General features: G+C 43.3%; 2 protein-coding genes across 2 annotated transcripts in view; both read left to right on the plus strand.

Moving 5' to 3' along the window:
- The first annotated feature begins 3,017 nt into the window (after positions 1-3,017).
- Positions 3,018-5,000, plus strand: LOC118418131 (fibropellin-3-like). The gene is made up of 5 exons (XM_035823964.1): positions 3,018-3,033; positions 3,132-3,380; positions 3,729-3,848; positions 4,291-4,410; positions 4,876-5,000. Exons 1-5 carry the CDS (start codon positions 3,018-3,020, stop codon positions 4,998-5,000), a joined length of 630 nt encoding a protein of 209 aa, XP_035679857.1.
- Positions 5,001-5,935: 935 nt separating this feature from the next.
- The window catches only part of LOC118418132 (IgGFc-binding protein-like), a 37,858-nt gene continuing 22,673 nt past the window's right edge, over positions 5,936-21,120 (plus strand). The window contains exons 1-29 of the mRNA XM_035823965.1: positions 5,936-6,044; positions 6,597-6,716; positions 8,451-8,704; positions 9,087-9,370; positions 9,703-9,980; positions 10,529-10,728; positions 11,200-11,356; positions 11,855-12,114; positions 12,242-12,519; positions 12,852-13,123; positions 13,337-13,536; positions 14,072-14,228; positions 14,452-14,711; positions 14,830-15,107; positions 15,307-15,584; positions 15,708-15,907; positions 16,113-16,272; positions 16,396-16,652; positions 16,773-17,050; positions 17,272-17,543; positions 17,667-17,866; positions 18,070-18,229; positions 18,353-18,609; positions 18,730-19,007; positions 19,214-19,485; positions 19,609-19,808; positions 20,012-20,171; positions 20,295-20,551; positions 20,672-20,949. Coding sequence (XP_035679858.1) covers positions 8,453-8,704; positions 9,087-9,370; positions 9,703-9,980; positions 10,529-10,728; positions 11,200-11,356; positions 11,855-12,114; positions 12,242-12,519; positions 12,852-13,123; positions 13,337-13,536; positions 14,072-14,228; positions 14,452-14,711; positions 14,830-15,107; positions 15,307-15,584; positions 15,708-15,907; positions 16,113-16,272; positions 16,396-16,652; positions 16,773-17,050; positions 17,272-17,543; positions 17,667-17,866; positions 18,070-18,229; positions 18,353-18,609; positions 18,730-19,007; positions 19,214-19,485; positions 19,609-19,808; positions 20,012-20,171; positions 20,295-20,551; positions 20,672-20,949 — 6,383 coding nt within the window. The 5' untranslated portion in view covers positions 5,936-6,044; positions 6,597-6,716; positions 8,451-8,452. The remainder of the gene's footprint in view (positions 6,045-6,596; positions 6,717-8,450; positions 8,705-9,086; positions 9,371-9,702; positions 9,981-10,528; positions 10,729-11,199; positions 11,357-11,854; positions 12,115-12,241; positions 12,520-12,851; positions 13,124-13,336; positions 13,537-14,071; positions 14,229-14,451; positions 14,712-14,829; positions 15,108-15,306; positions 15,585-15,707; positions 15,908-16,112; positions 16,273-16,395; positions 16,653-16,772; positions 17,051-17,271; positions 17,544-17,666; positions 17,867-18,069; positions 18,230-18,352; positions 18,610-18,729; positions 19,008-19,213; positions 19,486-19,608; positions 19,809-20,011; positions 20,172-20,294; positions 20,552-20,671; positions 20,950-21,120) is intronic.

A 21,120-nucleotide genomic window follows, 5' to 3' on the forward strand; every position in this document is an offset into this window, starting at 1 on the left:
CAAGATCTGAATCATAAAAAATCGAAGAAAATAACAAATCAGCGACGCAGTGAACGAACGCAGCAATGCCGCAAGCGTTCCGCACGTCAAGTGAGATGGGGGCCTTTACTTAGATCTTGTTGTCGCAGTCTTAAACGTTATTGTGTAGTAACCGTTATCGTAGTAACAGGTGTAGTAGCCTGCTTGTTTCTTGTTGGGTGTTACCTCAAGCCTGTTGTCCACGCCTTATCGGCAGGAATGTTTATTCGGCATTTAAGGGCTCTGATTGCACAGGGTGTCGCCGCGCTGACAAGGTGGCATGCAGAGGTCACCCTCTGACGTCGTCAGCCTTGTTCCACGGCAATGCGTGGGCGTAGAGGTGCAATAAAGGGAACTGTCGTTTGATGGATTGTACGTGCCTTATCTACTACATGTACAAGTTGGCGCCATGTTCAGACAAGACTCTATCTCGTTAGCGCTTCTAAATAGACCAAAGGAAACTCTAGTGGCGCTCAGTCTGCCACAGGGTAGTCTTGTACTGTAAACACTGAAGAAGTTGAACCTGTACATACTAGCATACATGTACATTAGACTTTGTAATTGCATGTAGTAAGATAACTAGCTCTTACTTCACGAGAACTAGTACTTGTACTCAGATTTCTCAGAACGTTACCATTGACCTGCACTTAGATTGTGAGAGCAGAAACGTACAATAAAGCTCGCCTTCATTCATTCATTCATTGAATCATAATACGCTAGGATTCAAGTACGCCCAACTATATAACTGCAAGAACAAACACATAACAAAGTTTCTATTTGCATGTTGCGACCATATATCATGTTTAACCGCCAGCCGACCTCCCATGTTGCAACGTACTGGATCAAAGTTCATGGTCTTCATATCTTTTTAATTACTGAAGGTTATGGTCATTAAGGAGCCCTTATCGGTTACTGTTTTCCGCTCTCAGAGACAAAGGTCTTGTGCTGTCATATCAATAAGGTACGGTTGGGGAATTAGTTCTTGGGTGGTGGTCTCTTGGCTGGTGAGTGGCGTTGGGTCTGTACAAACGTATGCGTCGCCACCCTTTCCGTCGTCTTGACGGTCAGGACGTAAACTGTTATGACGAAGAAAAGACACTGTTGCCATGGGGCAACAAAGCGACTGATATCTCTATAATGATCACTAAGAAGGGACCAGATTCTGTGAATAATTTTATCAGGGTGGATAAACACTGGGTGACAAGGTTTTAATCATAACCAAGACACAACAAAATCATTTCGGTGACCTGAGTCACAGTGTTCTACATGTAAGTGTAATTACATTAGCAGTACACACGGTTAAAACATGACAGAAAAGCATATTTTTCGCAGCACTTAGGTAGGACAGAACCAAACGAAGTTAGCGTTAAGAACATCTATTTAACATTTCCCTTACTTTTATGTGCCCCTACCAAACTGTTCACACCACCCCGACCCGAATATCCCGTATCTATGTGCATTGCTATTCGAAGTTGTAGTCAAGACTTTGATAAGGAGGCAAATGTCCTAGCAAGTCTGAAGAAGGAGGTGAAATTAAGGAGTTGCCTGAAATAGTTTTATGAAAGGAATAGCATTATGAACGCTTGGTCCTTCGTTCTAAACCGTCCAATGGTTTGTTTGAGCCAGATTGGTGGATATTTCCTTTCAGGGTGTAAAGATCTAGAGAGCAACCTTTTCTTGGCATAACCTCAGACGAAGACTATTAGAACGCCTGATGATTTCAAGGTATAAATCTGATATTCCACTCAATAACAACTACGAATCTTGTCAAGTTGAGTTCACATGACAGACAACATAACAATTTTCAGGAAAAACAACTGCTTTTTAATCGTGGAATCCGACGCTCTAGAAATACATCGCCAGACAAACATGTATACACGGACAATTTATAGGGACAACAAATTCGACAGGCTGTCTTTATTTCACATGACAGACAACACAACAAGTTTCAGGAAAAAACAACTGCTTTTTAATCGCGGAATCCGACGCCTTAGAAATACATCGCCAGACAAACATACATACACGGACAATTTACAGGGACAACAAACTCGACAGAGAGAAGGGGTGAAAGAACGTCTGCGCGATCTTTTACTGTATGCACAAGCTGTTTACCCAACAACTACATTTTGTCAGAAGTGCGTGCGGTGTTTCTCTAAATATTTGCTAGGCACACATGTCAGAAGAAAGGGTTGACAGTTGTTCCTTGTTATAACGGGTTATAGGATCAGCACATCGTCCGATTCCTAACTTTCCTTATTTGTACTATTTAGTGTAAAATCAATATTCAAGAATGTATGAAATATTCCAGATATTCACTTCGCACTGCTACATTTAAATCAACTCCTGATCAAGTCTTGAGAAGTAAACGTCCTTGAGACTGTTTTCCTTGGGTCGTCGCGACCTTGAAAAATCTTTCAAACACAATAAAAACATAAACATCCAGACAGTGGTTTAGAAATTGAGACTGGGGGGGTTTGTCATCCAAGTTTCCTTCATACATTTGATAAGGTATATAGTGATGTAGATCTTTTAGAACATGTTTATTTTGCGATCATATTAGTCATTGAAAATATATCCTTTTTTTCTTTTTAAATGCTCTGTATTTACAGACGTTTACCAAGTAGATTAACGTGCACAAAAATGTGTGAAAAGCAGCGAAATAAAGCTAGCTAACCAACGAGCCTTCTTTTATTCGAGATTTTGTGTTTATGAACTGGTTCGATGTACTTACATTGTTTTCTGTGTTGTTTTTTTTAGATTCGGGAAGAGCACAATGCGATGAGACATACAGGTCCCCGGCGGGGAGGATAGAATCGCCGGGGTACCCTGGCGACTATCCCCCGAGAGTTGACTACACGTGGTGCGTCGATGTAGAGGGAGCTACAGGTACGTACAAAAACACAGAGGAAGAGAGAGAGAGACTGACTGCCTGACTCTGGGGAATATACAGGAATAGGGGGAAAGAGACGCATCGCCAGACAGACAAATAAATATAATAAATGGAGGGGGTACTCGGCGGATGAGGACGAAAAAAAAATGTCATAAGCTGCCATCCTTACAATAGCAAAAAATTATAAGCATTATAATCACATCGACTCTGATTATCATTGCAGGCATAGATGTCACTTTTCTGGGTGAGTTTCACTTGGAAATCAACGAGGATAATGACGGGACATTATCGTGTAAGGATGCCTTGGAAATAGGAGAGGGAAACGTCCCGTTCCTGGAAGGTTCCACCATCGGCATCTTCTGTGGAAACAGCACCCCGCCAGACCAGAGGATTGACATGAAGCAGATGTGGGTCAACATGTACTCAGACAGGAATGTGGAAATGTCAGGATTCCGACTGGTATACAGATCAGGTAGGTAGTTCATAGTCATAACTATTACTTTAGCAAAAAAAGGAATGTTTTGGTGCTGCTTGACAATGGACAGCATACATGTAGGAGTCTGCACAAATTAAAGTCTTGTTTTGATAACTTATCTGCAGTACCATATAATACGAATACCAATAACGATAACGATGTAAATGGCCATTCAGACAATACTGATAGTGCCAAGCACGTCACATGATGGATAAAACTATTCACATTTGAAACCAGTACACTGACAACGTTTTGGATAAAACCTGCAGCATTTCCCATTTTTATGTAACGTTAGTAGCTGACAGTTTTCTTGACTAACGTTTCTTCGTATCAAACCCCCTCCAGAGCTGGACGTGTGCTACAGCTCCCCCTGTACTAACGGAGGCACGTGCATGTCTGACCTGACCACCTACACGTACACCTGCAGCTGTCCACCTGGATGGCAGGGGACTAACTGTGAAGTTGGTGAGTTTAATCTACCACTTTATATTGTTTTGATATTTCCGTAAACCAACACATTATTACAGCAAGATATTAGAAAATATTTCAATATACAAGATATTTAAAAATATTGAACTTCAATTGCTTCGCGATTTGACAATCCCGTTTAGTAAATCTAAGGGAATTTATTGAATCAGGGTATTGTAATATTTTATGATTATGAAATAGATTAAGTACGTTGAGTCATCAGATAAAGCATGGAAAATCGATGTCAAGAAAGCATAAATGGGTTCTTCTGCCTTTATGTGATACCCTAAATGGTGGCGATGCCCTATTACTATGGTGGATATATCATGATCATAATGATATACGCATGGGCGTCTAAGTATCCCGTCAAAATATACTTCTTAAGCGATGGTTTAAGTTTAGCCTAAATATTTTTTCTAAATTCTTTATTCTATTTCAGACGTTGATGAGTGTGTCAGCGATCCGTGTCAAAATGGCGGCGTATGCTCACACGAAGTTGGAGTTGACTTTTACCAGTGCACCTGTGAACCAGGATTCGCTGGGGTCAACTGTGAAATAGGTGAGAAAGAAGGCTAACTTTCACAACCTAATCATCCTTGTTGTCGAGTGATAGTCCATTTCATCCCTTCTGAAACAACAAAACAAAAAAGCCAATACGAACTAACATATAAGACTGTACATATGATACACAAATGATACATTCTAAAGGAGCGCCTATGAATGCTTAGTGATAATTTGATGCATTGTGTAATGCTGTGATAACAATTTTGTGCTATTGTTAGATCCTGAATTTACTATACGTTATATCATACACTAAAAGAATACATTGATTACTACACTCAGAGATAGCACCCCTCTATACCATTTCTTCACTAGTAAAGTTGACAATTCACAACATAGCAATTAAAAAATGAGTTATCACAGCTTTTCCAAGTAGCTGTCACGTTTTCTGTCATAAAATCATTTTCAGGACTAAAAAATTGTGATAATTCGTCATAATTATTGTTTTGCTTATATTCTCTAGACATCAATGAGTGTGAGAACGTCACCTGTCAGAACCAGGGTAGCTGTGTGGACTTGGTCAACGACTTCCTCTGCAACTGTACTGCTGGGTGGGAGGGACGGCTCTGTGAAAATGGTAAGATATAGACATTCCACTTTTCCACGTCTACAGCTTTTTGCTCACAGTCTGTCTAAATTATGTTCTCTACAAAGAATTCTAGCAACATTAATACTAAGATAGTTTCAACGTCTACAGCCTTTTCCTAACAGTCTGTCTATCAAGTTCTCTACAAAGACTTTTAGCAGCATTAATAGTAAGGGAGCTTCAACGTCTACAGTTTTTTTGCTAACAGTTTGTCTATCAAGTTCTCTACAAAGACTTTTAGTAGCATTAATAGTAAGGGAGCTTCAACGTCTACAGTTTTTTTGCTAACAGTTTGTCTATCAAGTTCTCTACAAAGACTTTTAGCAGCATTAATAGTAAGGGAGCTTCAACGTCTACAGCTTTTTTGCTAGCAGTCTGTCTATCAAGTTCCCTACAAAGAATTCTAGCAACATTAATACTAATACGCCGTTTTAATTTATGATGTGTTTGATAGTCAGTTAAGATAGAAAAATGTTTTATATGATTTTCAACATCAGCATGTACGCCTCTATTGTAAATATTGTATATAATGATGATAATGTGATCATTGTGTAAACATCAGTGCAATTCAGGTACCTGCTACCTGCAAAACTGTTGTCATGAATAAACTGAACTGAACTGAACTAAGATAGATTCAACGTCTACAGCCTTTTGCTAACAGCCTCTCTATCAACTTCTCTACTAAGATAAAATTCTTGCAACATTAAAACTCAGAGATGTTTATTTGCAAGTTCTTGCCCAAGGGCTAGTAGCAACATGAAACGTACAGTATATAGAAACAATATTATGTAGACAGCGCAACATAGCAATGGTGGCATGTGAGACAATGGGCATAAAAGAATGGGGCGTTTACCCCTTTTTTTTATCTTTATGATGTTTGGAAATTACTTTGTTTATTTGTTTATCAATAATTTATCCTCATTTTTTAACAGAGACAAACGAGTGCGAGAGTGACCCGTGTCTCAACAACGGAACCTGCATAGACCTCTTCAACAACTACACGTGCGCATGCGCAGAAGGATGGATCGGGGACAACTGCCAACTACGTACGTTTGCACATTGTTTAGGAATTATGTAAAGTACTCGATCTTGTAAGGTAAGCTTCGTCGAATGCCCTGTTATGAGAAAAACGGTATCGACAAACACAGTTGTGCTGAGTGTAAAGTTGTGGTGCGTGCGATAGGCCTGTGTATTCCATTGATATTGACCTTAATTGTAGGTTGGCATACCCTTCAAAACAACGTTGACGTTACACACTGTGCCAATTACGTCTATTGTTTTTTTAAGTTAACTTAAAAGACTGATGAATAATGTAATTTGAGTGTCAAATCTGGAACCACAATGCTGTCCTAATTGTTATTAATCATTAACAAAACAAGGCTCGTTCAAATATCTAATGCCATCAGCTACCTACAATGTAACGAAAAACGCTGTAAATTCATCTACACATGTTTTAAGGAGAGAAAAGAAGAAGGTTAACTATTGATCAAATTTAAGTATAGCATAGATTTCCTGTTATACGATTCATACCTAACGTACATGTACTACATACATTTATTTCCAACAAACTTCATTGTCGTTGTTTTGTTCCTCCCTAGTTAACGGCACCACCCCCTGTGAGTCCAATCCCTGTCTGAATGGAGGCAACTGTACAGAGATAGATGAGGACTACACGTGCGTGTGCCCGCCGACTTACACAGGAGTCAACTGTGAAGAAAGTAAGCTCTTTCACCTTTTTCTTAAAGGTCGCCTCAAAAACATAACAATAACTCCAGAAAATGTACATGTTGTTGCCTTTATGCATACCAATCAAGGGGTGAATAAAGGTTAAGTCAAGAATTTACCCATCTTGTTTTTTTGCCCTATCTCATTATTTTTGCGGTCTACACAATATGTCATCAAGTTTTTCTTTATCAAGATAAAACCAAGATAATGCTGCCCATAGAATGTACTCGCATGCTTGCATAAATGCCTTATGCATAACAATCAAGTCTTGAAAATCTTCAAATGTATTTTTGGTTCACAGGTGTGCATACTATATTTAGACATAGCGTTTCCCGTGGGAACACACAAAGTACTCTGAATCCTGTATATTCAGAAGATGCAAGGTTTCGTTAAAGGCTGATTCATCAGAACTGTATACCAATTTTAGGTCACATATGACCTATATCCATTGCTTTTAATAACGGAACATTCAGAGATATAAAGTTGACAGACGTTGGTTTCAAATGGCAATATTTGCACAATTGTGACATGTGCACAATATTGCAGTTTGAAACCACCGCTGACTTGATATCCCTTAATACCCCCCGTTTTTAAACAGAGCAAATGTGACGTTAGGTCACCCTGTGGATAACGGTAAACTAGCCTTAGGGCTTACGGATAAAGCTATTTTAGCACTCTCAGTAAATCAACTCCATACAAAGAAATCATTAGAATCTCCTCCCATCTAATAAGCCTTTAAGCCCTCTTTTTTTTACAACAAAGGTTCCAATTATTAGGTCATACGCTTGACAAATGATATTGAATGGATGAAAAGATTCGAACAATAGGGGGCGATGCTATGTACCGTCTGTGACATTTGGTTAACCTCCGATTTCTGATGTTGGTCTTTTACGTTTATTTTTGTTTATTAGCACATATTCAGCAATTAGAAACCAGTGATATTACAGAATGGAAAGAAAACATTCAGGTCGTATAGGGGACAGCCTCTGAAAACATCCCTTAATTCGTCATGATTTGAAAACCAATTCTGTTCTTATCTGGCATTAACAAAGGTGTGAAAAAACTGATGACTGCTTGGCTACAGCTTACAGGGATGACGTCATTTGCTGTAAATTAGCGTCGATTCTGTACTATAAATAGCATTTTGACTGTGTATTCAGAGGCCACTATACAGCAATTATCCATGAGCAAATAATTTCTAATTTCAAATTCCTTAAATTTTCCTCTTAACTGGAAGCCTCCCACTATATAACGTACGATTTGTGATAACATAGTCTTTGTGATAATGACCTTGAGGAAGATTGTAGTATGTAACACTCCCCTAAACGACCACAGCCTCTTACATATGTAACCTTTTTAAAACGTTTGTTTGAGGTTGTCAAAATTGGTAACGTCTAGATGTTTTATGACGAGGAGGGGGTGCAAACTTAGCCATGTTTGGGATTGTGTTCATTGGGATTGGGACATATAGCAGCGAGAAGCAGAGCTCCAATTAGAAGCTCCTTAGAAGATGTCTGATTGACAGACATCAAAACGCCAGCAGGTAATATTACCTTGTTGTGTAAAAGAAAACACCACTATCCTACACTAGTGCACGTCTTGAATACATTCGATGAATGCCTTGTTGGCTGTGATGCCATTTCGTCTATGAGAGGTCTGCCCAACTCGCTATTGGCTATTACAAAGAAAACACAATATAACTAACGATATTTTTTTTGTGTGTGCAGTCATGGGACCTTCAGCGGTGTGTATCAGCTGGGGAGATCCACACTACATCACATTCGACGGCACAAAGGTCAACTTCCAGGGCGCGTGCACGTACAATCTCGTGCAGGCACAAGAACGAGATTCCGCGAGACCTGCCTTCCGGATCCTGGCCACCAACGAACGGAGGGGGTCCGACCGCGTGTCCTACACGGCTGGGGCAAGGATTGAGATCTACCAGCATGTTATAACTTTGGGACAAGGCCGAGTGGTGATGGTAAGATGATTTAAGTTATCAGGCCGCTTTTCGTGTTACGTGCATCATTTACGCTGAATAAACGACATAACGTTGTTTGAAGGGTCAGGGATGGGGTAGAGCATCATTAAACGTTCTTGAATTGTTCCCACTTGAGCAAACGTAATGACTTTAATTTATAGAAGCAACACAGATAAACACCCATATCCCAAATCTCATACAATACTAGTCGGCCCAGTGGCATTGGTTGGCCTTGTGGTTAGGGCGGTAACCCCAAAGGCTAGAAGCAGTTAAACCAAACGAATAGTTAGCTCCTCTCTTTACACCACATGGCTAAAAAGAGAAGTTGTTTGAACCGATAACCGTTACTACAAATTAAGTATGTCAAATTTTTATCCCTCAGCTTGATGGAGTCCAGGTCACCCTCCCTCTCCAACTAGCGGAGGGAGTCAGTGTGCGCCTCGGCGGCAGGAACGTTATCCTCCGAACGACTTTCGGACTACGAGTGGCGTACAACGGGAATCACCGCCTGGAAGTCAGCGTGCCACCAGCTTACACTAATAACATCCGAGGCCTGTGCGGAAACTTCAATAACGATCCACAGGATGATCTGGAAAAGCCGGATGGTACCACGGCCTCCAGCCACACTGAGTTTGGAAACAGCTGGGAGGTTGATGTAGACAACAGGTATGTCTTTGCACTTCATATCCTATCCTATGAAGATGACTCGATGACAATGCATTTGTTCTTGTGCCTGAACTGCATTGGAGAAGAATTGTTTATAAATAGAATGATGATTTCAGCCGATGAAATCTATCTTAAAGGTAATTTCTTTTTCTAACTAAACGTACTCTAGACAAATATCTTGTCTCAAATTAATGTGAAACCTTGTAAAATCATGTAGTACTTCACCATTAGGGATGTGAGCATCTGTCTGTCTGTGTGCAATTCAGAATACAATTCAGACGACATTGCTTCGATCTAAAATATAATCAATGGCGATTCTTTCTTCCCAATAGCTGTCCCGGTGCCGTGGAGCCAGTGAATCCCGGACCAAACTGTGAGCCAGGGCTACAAGCTGTAGTGGAGAGCGAAAACTGGTGCGGCGAGATCAGAGAGACCTTCCAATCCTGCAACGACGTGGTTGACCCGACTCCGTACTTTGACGCCTGTGTCTACGACGTCTGCGAGTACCAGGGAAGTTTAGAAGTCCTCTGTCAGAGCCTAGAGGCTTACGCGGCAGCCTGTCTTGCTAATGGCGTGGAACTGGATGACTGGAGAACTTTGACGTTATGTCGTAAGTACTACATGAACTCCATGCATTATCACTAGGGCTGCGTAATGTACATGTGTAACGGCACTGTACCATCAAAACAGATTCGGTACTAAATACTGGATCATAATGTACTGGTACTGTACAATATAGATTTACACCAAATATATGCTTATTTGTGACTGAAGGTGCGTAAATCCTAACACACACACAAAAAAAAATTGCACTGGAAAAGATATAAAATGTCGACCGAAACTTGAAAGCAGAATCATCTTTGAAATTGTAATATTTTAGTTTTTTTATCTCCTAACTTCATCTCCTAACGTCATGGCCTGATGCGACACCAAAGTAGGGACGGAGTTTTAACGTAGGCAGGGAGTTTTGTTCGGATACAATAAAGGTACAGTCCTGTGCCTTAACTTCTGCACCCTTACCTGTACCTGTACCTGATGCCAAGTTTAGGTACGCAGCCCTCACACCCTTGGAAACAAACCAGAAGTATTGCAGTAGAGTAGTGCTACATCATGTACCATGGAAAGTGTATCATACGTTACTATTGTGTCTTCCTTCAGCGACATCATGCCCGGTACACCAACACTACACAGCCTGTGGTAGCTCGTGTCCTGCGGTGTGCACTGACTTAACCGCTGCAGACAGCTGTAACGAACCGTGTGTCGAGGGATGTCAGTGCAACCAGGGCTTTGTTCTGAGCGGACAGGACTGCATCCCAGAGGACCAGTGCGGTTGTCTCTCGGACGGTATCTACCACGCGGTATGTCGTCTTCCTTAAGTACTTGTACTAATCAATCCATTGGCTGATGATGTCAAGCTAATTTGCATACATTACCTTTATGTCGTAAGGTACTTCCTGAAAAAAATCAAGGTCCATGCATTATTCGAAATGGTATTTTCAGAACACCAAAAGCGCACCAGCCACCAGTCTTTAATACATTAATGTATAAATACTATTTAAAACTACTTCAACTCATCAGAAGACTTAAAATTCTTGCTCTAATGACCATCTGCTATCTGTTCCTGTTTTAATTAAGACATCTAATTCACTTGAAGGGATAGCTACACGTTGTCCATCGTATGACGTAACGGACATATAATCTTTCTTGAAACGATTGTGTTTTGAGTATTCATATAGAAGAATTGTGTATAGCTGTAAGTACACCATATTATCGTTATATGATAGATTTTGCAGATCGACTATCAAACTAATATCTAATATCTCTTTCAGCTGAATGAAGAATGGGGTCTGGACAATGGCCAGCAGTGCACCTGTCACAACCAAAATAACATCACCTGCAGGCAGGTGGAATGCAACGACGGCTTCGCATGGGGTTTGGAAGATGGTAAATGGGATTGCCACTGCCAGTTGGACAACAACTGTGAAGGTTGGTTGATGCTTCCGTAGGCAACTCTTCGGTTATATCCTTTACATGAATAAATGAAGACCATAATTGTATATGTATACCCACTGGGTTGAGTATTGGGCGCAAGAGAAGAAATATAGTAATTGACAGATATATAATATACAATGTCAACTTAACGCAAGGGTTATATCCTACTAATTTGACTTCTTGCTTCTCTGTGAATTTGACTTTTTTTCTTGCTTTTCTGTGACGGTGAAAATATAGGAACATATATGTTTTACAATCGGATGATTGTCTAAACTCATAAGGGATAAGAGTTTGTCTGCATTACTTTTTAGGTGTATGAAGTAAGGAAGCATTTATAAAACATATTGATGTGTAAACATGTCAGGATTTAAGGTCACCTAGCAACTACCATCTTGCTGTCTGACAAACATGTAGCAGTAAGACATTCTGATTTTAAAAGATGAAAACAGAAAAAATATGATACATAAAACTAAACATTTATATCTTCCTAAGGAACCCGCCCAGAAGCAGAAGGCATCTGCGTCAGCTGGGGTGATCCTCACTACCTAACCTTTGACGGAAGGAACTTGAACTACCAGGGTGCATGTACCTACATTCTTGCCAAGGCTGAGCAACAGACGGACGCCCTTCCAGCCTTTGAGATTCAGGCTACCAACGACAGAAGAGGGTCAAACCGCGTGTCATACACAGACAGCGCACGTATTGACATCAATGGACATACTGTGATCTTGGGACAGGGGCGCATTGTGACGGTAAGTTTGCATGGGCATTATCCTTTTCTTTGTCTATTGACTAATATTGAACTTAGTGCTTCAGATGCAGGGCATCATACACTGCTTATAGTTAAATGTGGGTCCTATCATCTATTGGTCTCTGCAGCTGAACGGCCTGCAGGTCACTCCTCCGGTCAACCTGGCGCAAGGCATCAACATACAATTTAGTGGACCCAATGTCGTGCTCAGTACTACCTTTGGACTCAGGGTGTCCTTCGACGGAAACCATCGTCTAGAAGTAGTGGTACCGCCAGCCTACTTCAACACTACACAGGGTATTTGTGGCAACTTCAACGATGATAGTACCGATGACCTAATGATGCCAGACGGCAATATGGCTGCCGATGCTGTCCAATTGGGCAACAGCTGGAAGACCAACACAAGGTAGGTATCATAATTGTTTTGCAGTGCACTAAAATGAAATACCTTTTATGGGGGGGGGGGGGCTCCAGAACCAACTGAAGGGAGTACGCCCAGGACAGACCGACCTATGTAGCCACTAAGCATCAGACTATGATGCCAGCGAATGATTGATTGATTGTCAGTTCGCACATGACATAAAAACTGGGCCAGATAACTGTCATTGAATGTAAAAAAGGAATACATGGTAGTTTTGCTATCCTGTATATCATTACGTCCACATGGAGTGAAACCGTGAAACGTTACCAAAGAAGGAAATAGTGAAAATTGAAGAATTGCTGATTATTGGTTCACAGCTGCCCTGACCAAGTGGGTCCTGTGAGCCCTAACTGTGATCCTGGACTACAAGCCATCATCCAGAACGACGAACGGTGTGGCAAGATCATGGAAGACTTCCAGGCTTGTCACAGCGTTGTTAATCCATTAGCCTACTATGAAGCCTGCGTCTTCGACGTCTGCGAGTACCAAGGCAGTCTGGAAATGCTCTGTCAGAACTTGGAGGCTTATGTCCAAGCATGCGCCACACAAGGAATTGACTTGGGAGATTGGAGAACACCAACAGTATGCCGTAAGTAATAGGAAGTTGACACCTACGTTGCACAGTATCATTGAATAGATGTTGTCCATAACGGCAACTACTACGTATTTGCACCTTACATATAATATACTTTATCCATCAGCGCTGACATGTCCAGTTGTAACTTTTACGTTTTCCGTCCACCATGTCACCATTGCTAGAGGTCGATTGATTGATTCCGATTCTCTTTGCCTTATCCATCAGCGCTGACATGTCCAGTAAACAGTCACTACACCACCTGTGCAAGTGCCTGCCCGGCTACCTGCACCGACGTAGCGGCACCAAACCAGTGTAACCATCCTTGTAAGGAGGCGTGTGAATGTGACCACGGCTTTGTCCTTAGCGGTGAAGTCTGCGTTCCACAGGAGCAGTGTGGTTGTCTGATAGATGGAATCTATTACGCGGTGAGTGTTTTTTTTAGAGACATTCGTTTATTTCTTGCTTACCGCCCTTCTTTATTCAAATCACAAGATTATTTAACTGATGTAAAATGAGTATACTAAGCTCTTCCATCATTAATTTTACAAATTTCTTTTAAAACTACGTCTTACTGTGTATGCGTGGGGGGGGGGAGCGGTCAACTGTAATTAGTTTTCCATGCTTAGTAAAAAAAGTCCAAATAAGCAACCTCAAAGTGAAACGTTTGAGAACGATGAAAATGATTTATTCCATTTACAACCTTTACAGCAAAAATAACTGAATTGTAGTTTTCTATTAATCTCCAACCAGATCCACGGTGTGTAATGTATAGTATTAAACTTGCTCCGGTGCCCGTATGACTCGCTTTGGCCGGCTATACTCCTTGGCCAGCTTTGATACTATCTTATGGCAACGTAGGATCTGCTTTGAGATTAGTTTTGGGCAAACTTTGAGCAAACCCTAGACATAGATTTCCCTTCCAGAGTTAAAACGAATTAACGACAAATGTCTGTTTTACAGCTGAATGAAGAGTGGGGTCTAGAAAATGGCCAGCGATGCACCTGCCGTGGAGAGAACAATAGCACATGCAGGGACGTGGAATGTAACAGCGGCTTTACATGGAGTTTAGTAGATGGACAATGGGGCTGTCACTGCCAACAGGACAACGTCTGTGGAGGTTCGCTGAAAATTTTCTCTGAGACGTTTACCGATTAACAAGTTTATGATCAAGTAACGTCTGAAAAATGCTTTCATTTTACGATTTTTCAATCAGCTTGTAACAAAAAGCCAATGCTTCTTATTCCTAGTAGACTTCTATACCTCTGAGTGTAATGATATTATTTTCATAGCTTAGTAATCCCAATGCATCCATTATCTTACTGAATGTGTATGTTAACCAGGTACAAATCCAGAGTTGGAAGGCGTATGCGTAAGCTGGGGAGACCCTCACTACATCACCTTTGACGGAAGGAACCTGAATTACCAGGGAGCATGCACCTACATTCTCAGCAAGGCCGATCAACAAAACGACCAACTTCCAGCCTTTGAGATTCAGGGAACCAACGACAGGAAAGGTTCAAACCGTGTATCCTGTACAGACAGCGCAAGCATAACCGTCTATCAACATACTGTGACCATAGGACAAGGGCGCGTTGTGACGGTAAGTAGGCCTGCTCAAGGACTTATCTACGACTACGGATCAATTTTTTCCATTTCTTAGCAAGTCCTTAAAAGAAAGTTGATAAACTGAAAGTCTGTCCCTTTCTTCATCTATGCAGTTGAACGGTCAACAAGTCACCACTCCGATCAACCTGGCGGAAGGCATTAACGTACGATTAAGTGGACCCAATGTCGTGCTCAGCACTACCTTCGGACTCAGGGTGTCCTTCGACGGAAATACCCGATTAGAAATAGTCGTGCCACAAGGATACTCAAACATTACACAGGGTATTTGTGGCAACTTCAACGGCGACGACAGTGATGATATGATCATGTCAAACGGAAGTATGGCTAGCAATGCCATCGACTGGGGCAATAGCTGGAAGACCAACACAAGGTTGGTATAAACGTCTAACTTGATATCGTGCATGGTACTTTAAAGGACGGAATACTGTTTTTGTTAGCTGGGATACAAGCACATGGCTAATTGTGATGTAAGACCTTTGAAGTAAGACGATGTATTCTCTGCTTATCTACCTTTATACGTTTATCAACGTACGAAGAGTGGTTGATTTTCGTAATTTTTTTCATTACAGCTGCCCTGATGAAATTGGTACCGTGGATCCTGTAGCTAGCTGTACTGAGGGGTTAAAAACCATTATCGAGAGCGACGAACGCTGTGGAAAGATCATGGAAGACTTCCAGGCTTGTCACGATGCCGTTGCCCCTGAACCCTACTTTATTGCCTGTGTCTACGATGTCTGCGAGTACCAAGGCAGTTTGGAATTCCTCTGCCAAAACCTGGAGGCCTACGTGCAAGCATGCTCTGACAACGGGATAGACTTGGGCGAATGGAGAACACCAACTATATGTCGTAAGTTGACATAGTTAACAGAAAGGCTTAGGATGTTCTGTATCTTTCAGCTTGTACGTCTATCATGTCACCATTGCAAGAGGTCGCCTGATTGATTCCAATTCTTTTCGTTTTATCCATCAGCGCTGACATGTCCAATAAACAGTCACTACACAACCTGTGCAAGTGCCTGTCCGGCTACCTGCACCGACGTGGCGGCACCAAACCAGTGCAACCATCCTTGTAAGGAGGCCTGTGAATGTGACCTCGGCTTTGTCCTTAGCGGTGAAGTCTGCGTTCCACAGGAGCAGTGTGGTTGTCTGAAGGACGGCATCTACTACCCGGTGAGTTATCCCTTTTTTGTTAAATCGCCTGTTACAGAGTAAGCATTGAATGGTCTCTTGCGAGATCTCTGTACAATTATCGGTCCTTTTTGTGGTAAGAATCGCTGACCGAGTGCAGAAGATATTGTTAGAGTTACAGCTGATAGAGTACGGAGACATCTGGGCGAGTTGACGATGCCAGAACATGTGCTTTTTTGTCTTGCAGTTGGGAGCCGAATGGAGCGAGGCCAACGGTCAGACTTGTAGCTGTCGTGGACAGAATGATATCAGCTGTCAACAAGTGGTCTGCGAAGATGGCTTCTTCTGGAACCTGGAAGACGGCACCTGGGACTGTCGCTGCTTACCTGACAGAGATTGTGATGGTGGTGGGTGCTACTTTTAGACTTCTTTGCAAAAGTTCAGACCTTGATCCTCTGATCTATCTCTTGCAGTTGTAAGCAGTGACGAGATGCCCAACTTTTGCTTTCTTCCTTCCTCTCATGCAATAGAACGTGGCCCAGTCGAAGCCATTTGCGTCAGCTGGGGAGATCCTCACTACATCACCTTTGATGGAAAGAACATGAATTTCATGGGCGCATGCACCTACATTCTCAGCAAGGCCAGTCGACAGAATGACCAACTTCCAGCCTTTGAGATTCAGGCTACCAACGACAGAAGAGGCTCCGACCGTGTATCTTACACAGATAGCGCACTCATCAACATCTATCAGCATACTGTGATCTTGGGACAAGGGCGCATTGTGACGGTAAGTACTCTTACACATCGCATTTGGTACTTCTTTTCTCTTGGTAAGGTCTCTGTTTCTTAGGAAGACCGTGTTGTTTACTTGGCTAAATAAAGTTCCCCCCTCTCTTGGTCTCTGCAGCTGAACGGCCTGCAGGTCACTCCTCCAGTCAACTTGGCACAAGGCATCAACATACAAATGAGTGGACCCAACGTCGTGCTCAGCACTACCTTTGGACTCAGGGTGTCCTTCGACGGAAACCATCGTCTAGAAGTCGTGGTACCACCAACCTACTTTAACACTACACAAGGTATTTGTGGCAACTTCAATGGAGACCAAAGCGATGACACGCTCAAGTCGGACGGAAGCGTGGCTATCGATGCCAACGACTGGGGCAATAGCTGGAAGACCAACACAAGGTGAGTATTGAGCTCCTCATTTGGGAGGTACGATGCCTTCGCGTCTGTAGGGCAGAGTATGTAGATAAGTTTAGAGAAGTGTCTCCTTGCGTCTCTGCAGCAGCGGGAACGTAGGCTATGGCCTCGCTGAGCGCTAGACGAAATCGACCAATCAATTCTTCTTATGTACTAATAAAAGTTGGGTTGATATATTCCCTCACGTCGTGACCATTGTGTTCCAGCTGTCCTGACGAGGATCAAATCGTCACGCCTGACTGTGAGCCAGGGCTACAAACCATCATCGAGAGCAACGAACGGTGCGGCAAGATCATGGAAGACTTCCAGGCTTGTCACAGCTGGGTTGATCCACAAGCCTACTATGAAGCCTGCGTCTTCGACGTCTGCGAGTACCAAGGCAGTCTGGAAATGCTCTGTCAGACCTTGGAGGCCTACGTGCAAGCATGTGCCGAACAGGGACTAGACTTGGGCGATTGGAGAACACCAACAATATGTCGTAAGTAGACAAAGTGGACACTTTAATTTGTTATCCTTTGTAACTTTTACGTTTTCGTCCATCATGTCACCATTGCTAGACGTCGATAGATTGAAATACGATTCTCTTTCCTTTATCCCTCAGCGCTGACATGTCCAGTAAACAGCCACTACACCACCTGCGCGAGTGCCTGTCCCGCTACCTGCACCGACGTGGCGGCACCAAACCAGTGCAACCATCCTTGTAAGGAGGCGTGTGAATGTGACCTTGGCTTTGTCCTTAGCGGTGAAGTCTGCGTTCCACAGGAGCAGTGTGGTTGTCTGAAGGACGGCATCTACTACCCGGTGAGTTATCCCTTTTTTGTTAAATCGCCTGTTAGAGAGTAAGCATTGAATGGTCTCTTGCGAGATCTCTGTACAATTATCGGTCCTTTTTGTGGTAAGAATCGCTGACCGAGTGCAGAAGGTATTGTTAGAGTTACAGCTGATAGAGTACGGAAAAATCTGGGCGAGTTGACGATGCCAGAACATGTGCTTTTGTCTTGCAGTTGGGCGCCGAATGGAGCGAGGCCAACGGTCAGACTTGTAGCTGTCGGGGACAGAATGATATCAGCTGTCAACAAGTGGTCTGCGAAGATGGCTTCTTCTGGAACTTGGAAGACGGCACCTGGGACTGTCGCTGCTTACCTGACAGAGATTGTGATGGTGGTGGGTGCTACTTTTAGACTTCTTTGCAAAAGTTTAGACCTTGATCCTCTGATCTATCTGTTGCAGTTGTAATCAGTGACGAGATGCCCAACTTTTGCTTTCTTCCTTCCTCTCGTGCAATAGAACGTGGCCCAGTCGAAGCCATTTGCGTCAGCTGGGGCGATCCTCACTACATCACCTTTGACGGAATGAACATGAATTTCATGGGCGCATGCACCTACATTCTCAGCAAGGCCAGCCGACAGAACGACCAACTTCCAGCCTTTGAGATTCAGGCTACCAACGACAGAAGAGGCTCCGACCGTGTATCTTACACAGATAGCGCACTCATCAACATCTATCAGCATACTGTGATCTTGGGACAAGGGCGCATTGTGACGGTAAGTACTCTTACACATCGCATTTGGCACTTCTTTTCTCTTGGTAAGGTCTCTGTTTCTTAGGAAGACCGTGTTGTTTACTTGGCTGAATAAAGGTTCCCCCTCTCTTCGTCTCTGCAGCTGAACGGCCTGCAGGTCACTCCTCCGGTCAACTTGGCACAAGGCATCAACATACAAATGAGTGGACCCAACGTCGTGCTCAGCACTACCTTTGGACTCAGGGTGTCCTTCGACGGAAACCATCGTCTAGAAGTCGTGGTACCACCAACCTACTTCAACACTACACAGGGCATTTGTGGCAACTTCAACGGCGACAAAGCCGATGACATGCTCAAGTCGGACGGAATCATGGCTATCGATGCCAACGAGTGGGGCAATAGCTGGAAGACCAACACAAGGTAAGCATTGCGCTCCTCATTTTGGAGGTACGATGCCGTCGCGTCTGTAGGGCAGAGTATGTAGATAAGTTTAGAGAAGTGTCTCCTTGCGTCTCTGCAGCAGCAGGCTCGATGAGCGCTAGACGAAATCGAACAATCATATCTTTGTATGTACATGTACGAAAGTTGGGTTGATATATTCTCACGTCGTGACCATTGTGTTCCAGCTGTCCTGACGAGGTTCAAATCGTCACGCCTGACTGTGAGCCAGGGCTACAAACCATCATCGAAAGCAACGAACGGTGCGGCAAGATCATGGAAGACTTCCAGGCTTGTCACAGCTGGGTTGATCCACAAGCCTACTATGAAGCCTGCGTCTTCGACGTCTGCGAGTACCAAGGCAGTCTGGAAATGCTCTGTCAGACCTTGGAGGCCTACGTGCAAGCATGTGCCGAACAGGGACTAGACTTGGGCGATTGGAGAACACCAACAATATGTCGTAAGTAGACAAAGTGGACACTTTAATTTGTTATCCTTTGTAACTTTTACGTTTTCGTCCATCATGTCACCATTGCTAGACGTCGATAGATTGAAATACGATTCTCTTTCCTTTATCCCTCAGCGCTGACATGTCCAGTAAACAGCCACTACACCACCTGCGCGAGTGCCTGTCCCGCTACCTGCACCGACGTGGCGGCACCAAACCAGTGCAACCATCCTTGTAAGGAGGCGTGTGAATGTGACCTCGGCTTTGTCCTTAGCGGTGAAGTCTGCGTTCCACAGGAGCAGTGTGGTTGTCTGAAGGACGGCATCTACTACCCGGTGAGTTATCCCTTTTTTGTTAAATCGCCTGTTAGAGAGTAAGCATTGAATGGTCTCTTGCGAGATCTCTGTACAATTATCGGTCCTTTTTGTGGTAAGAATCGCTGACCGAGTGCAGAAGATATTGTTAGAGTTACAGCTGATAGAGTACGGAAAAATCTGGGCGAGTTGACGATGCCAGAACATGTGCTTTTGTCTTGCAGTTGGGCGCCGAATGGAGCGAGGCCAACGGTCAGACTTGTAGCTGTCGGGGACAGAATGATATCAGCTGTCAACAAGTGGTCTGCGAAGATGGCTTCTTCTGGAACTTGGAAGACGGCACCTGGGACTGTCGCTGCTTACCTGACAGAGATTGTGATGGTGGTGGGTGCTACTTTTAGACTTCCTTGCAAAAGTTCAGACCTTGATCCTCTGATCTATCTGTTGCAGTTGTAATCAGTGACGAGATGCCCAACTTTTGCTTTCTTCCTTCCTCTCATGCAATAGAACGTGGCCCAGTCGAAGCCATTTGCGTCAGCTGGGGCGATCCTCACTACATCACCTTTGACGGAAAGAACATGAATTTCATGGGCGCATGCACCTACATTCTCAGCAAGGCCAGCCGACAGAACGACCAACTTCCAGCCTTTGAGATTCAGGCTACCAACGACAGAAGAGGCTCCGACCGTGTATCTTACACAGATAGCGCACTCATCAACATCTATCAGCATACTGTGATCTTGGGACAAGGGCGCATTGTGACGGTAAGTACTCTTACACATCGCATTTGGCACTTCTTTTCTCTTGGTAAGGTCTCTGTTTCTTAGGAAGACCGTGTTGTTTACTTGGCTAAATAAAGTTCCCCCCTCTCTTGGTCTCTGCAGCTGAACGGCCTGCAGGTCACTCCTCCGGTCAACTTGGCACAAGGCATCAACATACAATTGAGTGGACCCAACGTCGTGCTCAGCACTACCTTTGGACTCAGGGTGTCCTTCGACGGAAACCATCGTCTAGAAGTCGTGGTACCACCAACCTACTTCAACACTACACAGGGCATTTGTGGCAACTTCAACGGCGACAAAGCCGATGACATGCTCAAGTCGGACGGAATCATGGCTATCGATGCCAACGAGTGGGGCAATAGTTGGAAGACCAACACAAGGTAAGCATTGCGCTCCTCATTTTGGAGGTACGATGCCGTCGCGTCTGTAGGGCAGAGTATGTAGATAAGTTTAGAGAAGTGTCTCCTTGCGTCTCTGCAGCAGCAGGCTCGATGAGCGCTAGACGAAATCGACCAATCAATTCTTTGTATGTACATGTACGAAAGTTGGGT

This window comes from Branchiostoma floridae, chromosome 6 (genome assembly GCF_000003815.2).
Source record: "Branchiostoma floridae strain S238N-H82 chromosome 6, Bfl_VNyyK, whole genome shotgun sequence".
Taxonomy (NCBI): domain Eukaryota; kingdom Metazoa; phylum Chordata; class Leptocardii; order Amphioxiformes; family Branchiostomatidae; genus Branchiostoma; species Branchiostoma floridae.